General features: G+C 33.9%; 1 protein-coding gene across 1 annotated transcript; it reads left to right on the top strand.

The window, feature by feature from the left end:
- Nucleotides 1-9,711: 9,711 nt before the first annotated feature.
- LOC114187632 (spermidine hydroxycinnamoyl transferase-like) lies at nt 9,712-11,506 on the top strand. Its single transcript, XM_028075926.1, has 2 exons — nt 9,712-10,785; nt 10,953-11,506. Exons 1-2 carry the CDS (start codon nt 9,745-9,747, stop codon nt 11,259-11,261), a joined length of 1,350 nt encoding a protein of 449 aa, XP_027931727.1. The 5' UTR covers nt 9,712-9,744; the 3' UTR covers nt 11,262-11,506.
- The last annotated feature ends 202 nt before the right edge of the window (nt 11,507-11,708 follow it).

Below are 11,708 nucleotides of genomic sequence, written 5' to 3'. Positions count from 1 at the left end.
TAATGCGCATTATGTTTATGTATTAAATCACATAATGTTATGACATCATATGAGTCAAGTGGGAGAATGTTAGAATTAATTGACGAATCAATTCTATTAGTGACTCATTTGAAATATTATGATGGGGCCAATTATGATTTAATAAAATTTAAAGACATATTGGTTATTATTATGATAAGTGATAATAAAATAAAATAAAGATAAAATAAAAACCAACTTGATGGACATTGGTTTATAAAAGGGATTCGGGTTTTGTCTCTAGCCATAAGGTTCTTTTCACAGTAACCCATCAAGAACGTGTGTGAGAAGAGAAAAGAGAGGCAAAGAGATAGATTGGGAAACAGTGGTTGAAGTGCACATGAAAGAATACAAATTGAAGAACGCATATTCATAGAATCTCTTATGGATCAAGATGAGTGCTTTATTATATTTTATCGTGTGAGAATCCTAAATTCTAAAGATCCTTAATTGTTTTACACATTGTACTTCTCTTTTTCTACCTTAAAACCTGACTTTTTAAAGTTCTTTCTATTTTACTAGCGTAAACACAAACGCTATTGCGTCTGTTTGTACGTATTTTTTGAATATGAATGATATTATATTAGTAGATGATAATAGTGTAATGTTATTAAGTTAATATATAAAATAAATATATATTTATTAAAAATAAAATGAAATGAATAGAGAGAATAATCGTTGATGAATAAAAAAAAGAAAAAAAAACTGTTTTATACAAAAATAGATAAAAATAACCGTTAATTTTTAAAAAAATAATAAATAATTATATTGTAGGGTATAATTGGTATTATGAAATGTAGAAACAAAAGAGGACTCTCTTTATATATTGTTATAGATTTTTTTTTCTTTTCTTATATTTATATATAAGGTTAAATTACTCTTTTGGTCATTCTATTTGTCATGAAATTTCAGTTTGCTCCTCAAGTTTTTTGTTATCTTAATTTGGTTCTCATTTTCGTAAAAATGACTCAATTTGGTCCTCACCGTTAACTTTGACCAGACGGTGTTAAAGTCAACGCCACGTGTCAATTTCTGTTTTTTTATTTTTTTTAATATTTTTTTTAATATTTTTTATTTTTGACACGTGTCACTTCACAGTTATGCCACGTGTCAAAGTGACTCAATTTGGTCCCTATATTTGTTTTTAGTTTCAATTTAGTCCCAATTTTTGTAAAAATGAAGCAATATTGTCCCTCCTTAGATTGACACTCAATTTAATCTTTGTATACAACTTATGATGATATTCTTAATTAAATTGACGTCTTTATTAAATATTTGTAGAAATATTTTTAAATAAGTTTTTTTTTTTAGTTTTATTATTAAACAAAGTTAAACCCCAAACTTAATTTCAAAAATTAATAATTTTGTCATCATATATAAAGGCATCAAGTGTATCATATTATACAAACTTAGTAAAGATTAAAAATCAAATAACTTGTCACACATAAGTTTAGGAACTAAATTTCAAGTTCAAAAAAAAAATCAAAGTCTAATGTTTTGTGTAGAATTTAAAGTTAATTTAAAATATTCATAGAAATATTTAATAAAAACGTTAATTTTAGTAAGAATATCACCATAAAATTTATAAAAAAAGTAAATTTAGTGTCAATTTAAGGAAGGACAATATTGCTTTATTTTTACAAAAATTGGGACTAACACTACAAGAGAAATAATTTTTAACGGAGGTTATTTTTGGCATTCACGGCAGTTTTAACATCCACTAAAGGCGTTACCCGCGGTTTGATTTTCCCCTAGAAAAGCCAGCGTCGTTAACGGATTACCGGCGGTTTTCAGTAACCTTTGGTAAAGGAGTACTTACCAGCAATTCTGGAACCCCCGCTATTTACCAACGGTTCTGGAACCCTTGCTACTTACCAGCGGTTCTGGAACCCTTGCTACTTACCAGCGGTTCTGAAACCTCGCTATGTACCGGCGGTTCTGGAACCCCTACTACTTACCGGTGGTTTTGGAACTCCCGCTACTTACCGACGGTTCTGGAACCCTTGCTACTTACAGGCGGTTCTGGAACCCCATTACTTACCAGTGGTTCTGGAACCTCCGCTATTTTTTTGGAAGTTTTTCAAATCTCCGTTGGTTTTTAAATTTCAATCAATTTTAACGTTTTTAAATCCCTGGTGGGGTTTTTCCCCTCCTACAATGAAATTCATTATTTATAGATGACTTTTGCTTGTTGTTTTAAATCCCTTTAATTTTATTTGTTGCACTTTTTTAATTCACATAATTTCTGAAACATATCAAATAATAAACAAAAATTCTAAAATTTTAATATTTGTTTATAACTAGATATAATATATAAAAACAAGAAAGTTTGTCTGTTCAAGGTAAACAATAAAATTTAGATGTTGAAACTAGTGGAGTATTATAATATCTTTGTTTTTTCATAAAAGTAAAATAGTAAAAGTCTAATATAGCATTTTTTTACTATCAGACTTGATCTTGATCTGAATCATTTGTTTCTTCATTAGGAACACTCCCTTGATCAGACACCTAACATAAAAAAACATAATTAGTGACATTCATTACAATATAAAATATATATTAATATACTAAAACTTAAATATTACCAGTGATTTATATGTGTGAAGGAGACAAAAGTTGTGATTCTTAATTATTTGGGAACTATGTTATACTCCCACAAATAGTTAAAGTAGGACTAACCTATCAAACTTAAAATAATATTATTTATATAGTTTATCCCTTAAACAATAAACAGAAATACACAACAATCACAAATAGATACACAATCCAACACACCCCATATAAAAGCTTCTCCAAACCAAGATATATCCAAATGCAAGGAGAAATTTAGCAAATAACAATACAAAACTACTTAATTTAGTGTCTTTCTATATCTATTGTAGATTCATCACAACTGTGATTCCTCCCTGATCTTTCCCTGTTACTAACCATCCTATGGAAAAATCCTATTCTCAAACCTGAACACCCCACCTTCTGTAAGACCCAAGAAATTTAAATAATTAAATAAATCATTATTTAATAAATGCGGGTCGTGGGAGCCTTTATGGCATTTAATGTGGGTTGTTATGACGTGGAATGGTACTAGCTTAAGTGGTTGAGAGTACTTAGTTATGTTGAAAGGACTTGGGTTCGAGTCCTATGTATGCTAATTGTATGTTATATTAATAAGTGTATTATTTTAATGTTATGTTTGAACTGAGTTGTGATAATGTAATCCTAAAATTATAGGAATTATCATGAAACATGAATTGGTTGAATTGGTTATGCATTGACTTTGTAATTGAGTGGTTGTGGGTTCAAACCTTACTAAGAACAAATTTAACTTTCTTTTTGCCAAAATTTCCTTTGGCATGGAGATGAAAAGGCAGAAAACCCTAGCTGCCAAGGGAAGCAGCTTAGTGGGCTGGGAGACAACCAATAATGGTCTTTGAATGGTCATTAACACTTAATTCAAAGCCATTTTCGTTTCCCCTATCATTAACAAGCATCAAGGCTTAGTTAAGGGTCTAATTAAAGAGTTTTTAGGTGAAGAAAGAGAGAAAAACGTGAAGGGGTAAAGAAAAACGAATTTGATAGTGGAAGAGGGTCTGAAGGTGAGTGTTATGTGGAAATTGATAAGAGCATCAAGTGTACTGGGAGAAGGCCAAGGTTGGACTAGTGGTGGCACAACAAAAGTCTTGATTCCTCCATTTTGAGCAAGGATTAACAGGTTAGGGGAGTTCCTTCACGTATATACATGCTTTATGATTGTTTGGTATTGTAATGTATGATCATGATGTCCTGCATAATCCCAAATCGTGGTGTTTTCGAGTTTTTGGAAAAATTTCCAGAAATCGCTTGGCGGATTTGAATGTGCCACCAGGTGACGCATGAGTAATAACCCAATTCTGGGTTTTTTTGGGATGAACCGCCTGGCGGCAAGGGTGACTCTGCCAGACAATGCGAACATTGTGAAACACGCTATTTTTTCGTACTTTTCGCGCAGCAGGAACCGCCGGGCGCAACTATGATATCGCCAGGCGCCACAGATTTTTCTAGTTTGCGTAGTTTTCGTAAAATTGAGTTTCTAGATTTGTTAACCGTCCGATTTAGGAGAGATTTTGATAGGAGATTTATAACATGTTGAACGGTGGAGATTTGAATTTGATTTCTGCAGCTAGAGATATACATCACTCTTGATTGGTTGTTTTAATTCCCTAATAATATGAATACTAATGGATGATTAAGTGTGATCAAGTGCTGGTATGGCCTTGATTGGTGAATGTATACATATAAATATATTGATGCATGATTGATGAGTATGTTTTTGGTAGTGCTTGCTGAGACATGTTGAATATATGAACCTATATATGTTAGCTCGAATGTAAGATGTTATAAGTGTGGGAATAAGGCCACTATTGATGATATCACTATGACCGAGTGTTGCATGATCATGACGGGTTTTGGGAAAGTATGGGAACATGATAATCATACTTTAAATGTAATGGAATTGTGAGGGCATGCAGAATAAGTATATAACTTTCATTGTGTCTTTTATGGGGTATGTGAATTGTAAGCATGCAAAGGGTTGGGAAAATGAGAAGGGGAAAATAAAGTATGTGTTGGAATTGATTTAAGAGGTAAGTATATATGAATTATAAAAGAGAGGAATGTGTGCTTATACTTGAAAGATGCATATGTGTTGTGATATTGTAATTTGGAATATATGAATGTGTATGTTGATTTCGGGATGTTTGAGAATTAAATGGTTGAATTCTAGGAAATGAATTAGAGTACCTAAAACCAGTAGTGTCACATTACTGGTGTATCGCCTAGTGGTGTAGACTGAACCGCCAGGCGATAGTATGAAACAGGAATGTCTTATAAGTTGTGGCGCCCGGCGATGATGTGGAACCGCCAGGCGGGCTGTACTGCCATTTCGCCTAGCGGCGCTTAGGCTACGCTAGGCGATGGTGTAGTGGCAGGGTGCATTGTGATACGTTTTGCATGGTTTGTTGTGTGGGTCCTGGTCTAGGATATGCTTGATGTTGTCATGAGCGAATAGGTTCATGATTGGTGATGAACACATGATGATATGAGCGGGGAGGTTCATATCCTATTACTCTCGTGTGGGGATACGAGCAAGGTAGGTTCGTATGTTCTGTGCTCACACTTGAGAGATGCTGCGTGCGGGGAGGTACGTAGCTGATGGATCACGTGTGTTGGACTACGAGCGGAGAGGTTCGTAGAGTTGGACCACGAGCGGGCAGGTTCGTGGAAGCATTGGAATCTCTAAGACCAGCTTGAGTATGTACCTTGTGTAGGGTAATTTGCTTTGCTTGTTTTTGTTATCATGTTGTGATGTGAAACTTGGATCAGGGGATGTTGTGCCATGAGCGGGTAGGTTCATGGATGGTGGTGAACACGTGATGATATGAGCGGGGAGGTTCATATCATGTTACTCTCGTGTGGGGATACGAGCGAGGTAGGTTCGTATGTTCCGTGCTCACACTTGAGAGATGCTGCGTGCGGGGAGGTACGTAGTTGGTGGATCACGTGTGTTGGACTACGGGCGGGTAGGTCCGTAGAGTAGGACTACGAGCGGGGAGGTTCGTAGAGCAGGACTACGAGCGGGGAGGTTCGTAGAGACAGGACCACGAGCGGGCAGGTTCGTGTGAGCATCATAAACCCTGAATCTGAGGCTAACTATTTGTGTGTTGTGAGGGTTGAAAAGCCTTGGGGATTAAGGTCTGGGCCAAGAATTAACTAGAATAAAATAGATGGGTGTATCTTAACTTTTTTATTAACTTATATGTTAATTGTTTATGAGCTCACCCTATCTGCTCGTGTTTGGCGATGATCGTGTAATGCGTTACACGGGAGCAGATGATGTTGCAGGTGGTGCTGATGAGGCATAGCATCGGAGAGAGGGTTAACTAGGAAAAGATTTTACTGGAGTTTTATCGTTATTGTTTTTATGAAATTTGTAAACAGTGTTTTACTGATTTGTGAATTTGGATATTGTATTGGAGTTTCATAAATTATGGATTTTTGGATAACATCCGATTAATAAATGTTTTAAAATTTCCCGCGTTTTTGGGAAGCGAAGTATAATAAATAAGGTTTTCATCATATTTCTTAATTTTAATTACTTAAATTAGTAATATCCGACCGAGATATTACACCTTTTCCATTTCAGTTCCATCTTGCACCTCACCACCACCCACAACAGGTGGTGCTGTGGGTTGGACTTGGTGGATCCTTGTGCCTAAATCACCATCTTCTTCTTCTGATGCCACCTTAGGGTCAACCACATTGTAGCAAATTGGGCATGTGGAGTTACAATTAAACCATTTATCAACACAATCAACATGAAAAATGTGCTTACAATTTGGTAGCACTCTGATAATTGCATCCTTAGTAACAGTGGCTAGGCAAACCGAACACTCTGTCACTTCACCTTGCTTGAACTGTTCCGTTTGGTTGTACAAAAGTTTAGGCAGAGAGGCTATGATGGAAGTTTGAAGTCCAGGGTTGCGTGCCTCCACAAAACTCACATCAATCGGTGCAATCTGAGTGGTGATCTGGTGAAGAAGCTCGTTTTGGCGTCTCCTTCGTTGCCGTCTGATGAAATATTTCATACTAAAATGGAAGATGATGATTATTGAGATCATACAAAATAAAAAGATAGCTGCTGCTAGCATCACCTTTAGGCCTATACTAAGTGATTCCTCATCTTCATGCTTGTCTTTGGAACCCATGCTTCTTCGATTTCAATGTGATCCAGCTATGATATTTGTAGAATAAATCTCAAATACTATCTCACCAGTTTATCAAGATACTTCAATGCTTGCTCTTGTGTATATACCTTACATTTTCTACATTCCTGATCATGGAACAAAGCATAATTCACACTTAATTGATAACATAAATAAAAATATAATTCACCAGTACTAAAGCTAAAAATGAACTAAGAAGTTAATAATTACAATTTCTTCATCAACCACAATCAACTCATTCATGTCAATTAAAATTGATTTAGCAATGCGTATCAAACATGCTCTAACACCTACAACCGATCCCGGTGTCAAACACGGGAGAAAATTGATTCTTTTGAATAAAGAAAGAAAAAAAATTCTCATCTCTGTTAAACTACGTATCCTTCCTCTACCTACCATGCCAAATTCTCCACATTCTTGAGAGCAATTCTGTAATTTTAAGTTGTCTTTCTCACCTTTTCTCACATCCAAACAGGTCCATTCAAAGCTACATCTAATTAAATCTAAACTCCCAATTAAACCACCACACTCGCTTTTCTTTTCTCGTGAAGAGTATATCTCTGCATACAAAAATAGAGGCTTAAGGTTCTTTCATTGTATTTTTAAATATTATATATATTTCTGTATTTTCTCTTAAAACAATTTGTAATGCATACTAAAATGAAAATAAGGGTATAATTAACAGAATATTTTATTTTATAATTTTCAAAATAAAATATAAGAAAAAATGGATTTTCCTTAAGAACTTGACTAGTATACAAGAACAAAAGGAAAAACTACAAAAATCCCTCCCCTTTCAATCAGCCCAATAATTAACTCCCACCTACCATGATACAGAGATGTGAGAGAATTTGTTTAAAAGTGAGAAACAAATGTTTTTCTTTTTGTTGTAAAAAAACAAAAGATACGCAGGTCAACAAAAGCAACTAGCCATTTCGTTTCCACGGAGATGTTCCAGAATGTTGCAAAACACATCCGAGAAAATAAAAAGACACAAAAATATGGTCAAAATTAAGTGGAGAATCTGCAGCACAACACTTCATCATTCTTCAGCTTGACCATGAAATCCCATTAAGATTGATTAAATAAGTGTAACGTTCAACTGTCAGATATGACCACTTAACTCATGTGTCTATGATGAGATAAAATAAAATAAATGCCTGAATTGCAGTGAAAATGCCTGAAATGCTAAATAAATTATTGAACTGCTGAGGTGTGGTCTAAATATAAGTACAAAATCAAAGGATTTTAATTTGTAAGCAAAAAGACATGAATTAATGTAGGAAAAGTAAACCTGTGTAGCAAATTGTTTCAATTGTAACTAGAATTTCTCATCTTCCATCACAATAATGGTTTTTGAGCTTATGTTCTGCATGATGCTGGAAACAGATGCTGTTATACTGAAAGACAAAATAAATAAATAAAAGTTGAGAAGAAATCATTAGCCCAAATCAGTAGCTTCTTCAGTATTCCCTTTTCTTCATCATCTAAAAATATCCAAATCCCTATTCAATTGCCCCAAATAAGATGTCAGAAACTTTTATTACGCGGCTACAGCAGAAGGATGTTTTCAGAGAATACTCGTCAAACAATTTGAAATAAAAAACCATCTAAACTAATAACCCCTTTCGATGATATTTTTTGTACTGTGAATTTCTCAATCAGTATCTCAAAAGCACTGTTAGATGAAGACATGATACAAAAAAAAAAAATAAACACTTTTAGTTTGTCTTTTGCACATAGTAAGTTTCATCTTTTAAGACTTATATTAGCAGAGGCAAAACTGACTCCTTTGTTCATGAGAGATGGAACTATTAGATCCTGCATAAGTAAATGACAATGAAATCTATTAACATCATGAGACTCCTTTAATGTTTATAGTCAAAACTAAGTCGATTATCCTTCATGAATCAACCTTAAAACAAACAAATATGAATTATAGACAATCAAAAGAAAATCAGAACAACTTAAACAAAGTTATTGGAACCTAAAGACGAAGTCCTGATAAAATTGTATATAAGCATTATTAATTGATCATATTAATCAATGCAGTAGATACAAAACTTATAAAGCCTATACTTTCTCACTCCAACAATAGTTGCTCAGAAACAAGAAAACGTTTAGTGTCAAGCTTCCTATCTCCTACCATATGAGAGTACTATAGAGTCTTAACAACAACCTAATGAATGCAATACCTCTTTTGGTAATAGTTGGATTTTATGAGCATCACACTCCGGTTGTGGTGGTTGTGGCACGTTAACATGTTACTTGAAGGTGGCAAAAAACCAGAGTTTGGTGTAGTAAAAGTGAGTTGTAAAAAAGATTTTTTTAGACAATGATATTTTAACTTTTATTTTTTATTATTTTTAATTTATTATTTTCTTCATAATTAAAATATAATGATTTAAAAATAATTAAAATAATAAATTAAAAATAAATATAAAATAGATTAAAATATTTATTAATTTTTTGTTTCACAATTTAATTTATATTTTAATTACATAATATAATTTAATATTTCTTGAGGCTGGTAATGTGAATGTTGATTGGTAAGGATAGACATGAAATGAAAGAAACCGAAATTGAAGGTTGTAATAAAAGTGAATTGTAAAGAAGATCTTTTGAGATCTTTCCTTTTTTGTATGTGTGTGTGTTGCAATAGAAAGTTGTCCATAAATGGCAATCACCAAAGCAGTTCCAAATCAACTAACTCCATTTAATGCCACATTAATGTAGGAGATGAATGTTACAGAATTTTGTCTGTGTTGATAACAATTTTGTGGTCACATATAGGTTCATCTGAGTTTGATTTTTTTTATAGGAATAATACATATATGGAAAATGTCATCGTTTATTGGCAATCAGAGATGGGACCCATCGGCATATAATGCCACCTTATAGATAAAGATGATTTTATAAGTTCATTTTCTTTCTTGTGTGTGTTGCATATGGAAAGCTTTGACAAAAAATGGTAAGCATCAAAGCTTCTTACACAGTGGTTCCAAATGAAGCAACTCCAGAGGGTATTGAATGGCTCTCTGATATTGATCAAGTGGCGCGTCTGTGCCATACACAGACCATCTATGTTTTCCATGCAAAGCACAACCTTGACGCATTAGTCCAACAGATGAGAAACTCTCTTAGCAAGATTTTGTGCATTTACTATCCATTGGCTGGTAGATTGAGAAGATTAGAAGAAGGTGGCAGATGGGAAGTGGATTGTAATGCAAAAGGAGCCATGTTGTTTGAAGCAGAATCCACAAAAACAGTGAACTATTATGGTGACTTTTTGGGTGACTCCGCCAATGACTTGGTTCCAAAAGTCAATTACACAAACACTTTAATTCAGGATATTCCTTTGTTACTAGTGCAAGTAACAAGCTTCCTTGGCAATGAAGCATTTTCCATTGGAGTTGCTGTATCTCATATTTTGTTTGATGGTATTTCTGCCATTCACTTCATCAACTCATGGGCAAAGTTGGCTCGTGGAGACACATTAGAGTCTCATGAAATGCCATTTCTGGATCGAACTGTGCTAAAGTTCACAGCCCCTCCACCACCCCCACGCTTTGATCACCAAGAGTTCAAGCCTATGCCTCTCATATTAGGAAGAAGTGACAACACTGTTGAGAAAAACAAGAGGGTAAGTGCCATTTCGTTGAAGCTTACAGCAGAACAAGTGGGGAAGTTGAAGAACAAGGCCAATGCTGATGGATCAACAAAAGGGTCACGACCTTATAGCAGATTTGAAGCTATTGCTGCACATGTATGGAGATCTGCATCTAAGGCTCGTGGATTAGATGAGAATCAACCAACTCTCCTTCGGTTCACTGGTGATATTCGCAATAGACTCATTCCACCTCTCCCTAGGAATTACATTGGAAATGCTTTGTCCATAGTATCAGTATCATCACACGTTGGAGAAATCTTATCATCTCCTTTGGGTCATGTTGCTCAGAAAATAAGGGAAGCTGTTGAAATGATTACACATGAGTTTATATGCTCACAGGTATTTAGCACCACTTTTATATCTTTCTTTCTCACTTCTTTTTTATAGTTTGACGTGAAAAAAATTTAAAATAAAATAGCATGAACAAAATAAATTAATTAAATTAAAAGGGGTTCAAAAACATATGAAACGAAATTGTATAAAGTAATTATTTTTTTCTTTTACAGATAGATGTGATTAGAGGTCAGGAGCATGTGAATAAAGCGAGAACTTTGTACTTTGGAGCAAATGAAGGTAAGGATGTATTATTTTTTGGAAACCCTAACCTACGCATCACAAGTTGGCTGAGTATGCCGATGCATGAAGCAGATTTTGGTTGGGGAAAGCCTGTTTATTCAGGTCTGGCAGGTAAAGCTGCACAAGAGAGGGCAGTGATTACCCAAAGTCCAGATGGTGATGGCTCTGTTATTCTTGTTCTACACTTTCAAGTGGAACATATGGAGCTTTTCAAGAACTATTTCTATGAAGAAATCTAAACTACGTATTCACATTCAAAGCTTTACATGTTATCTGTAATTTCTTATGTTTAATAAATCGTTCAACCATTAGTCTTATGTATTAGTGGTCGTTGATTAATTAATTTTATGTATTTTTTTTACTTAAAATTGTCTGTTTTTGGATCGAACTCTTTATAAGAGATGATTTATTTCTTAGTTTTTAATTTCTAATTTCTGTAAGTTTGAGTGGAGTTATTATAAATAAATTTTTATCATTACTTTCTTTTATTAGAGTTACAAAAATAAAATAATAAAATTTTTGGATTTCTTTTATCAAAAATGGTTGTTTATTAAAATATGTCAAAAAAAAAACTTTGTTAAAATATTATTACTATATCTTTAAATGACCGTCTAACCCTTAAGTCAATAAAAGAAAATAATAAATAAAAAAATAACAAAAAATTGTGATTCACTTTCGAGACACGT

Source organism: Vigna unguiculata, chromosome 6, assembly GCF_004118075.2.
Source record: "Vigna unguiculata cultivar IT97K-499-35 chromosome 6, ASM411807v1, whole genome shotgun sequence".
Taxonomy (NCBI): Eukaryota; Viridiplantae; Streptophyta; class Magnoliopsida; order Fabales; family Fabaceae; genus Vigna; species Vigna unguiculata.
The sequence above is the reverse complement of the archived record's forward strand: the minus strand, read 5'-3'. Positions and strand labels throughout refer to the sequence as shown.

What these genes read in the sequence shown, in the direction of transcription:
- LOC114187632 (XM_028075926.1), top strand. Translation starts at nt 9,745, where the DNA reads ATGGTAAGCATCAAAGCTTCTTACACAGTGGTTCCAAATGAAGCAACT. An exon ending in ATGAGTTTATATGCTCACAG is followed by an intron (nt 10,786 to 10,952) that starts GTATTTAGCACC and finishes TTTCTTTTACAG; the next exon opens with ATAGATGTGATTAGAGGTCA.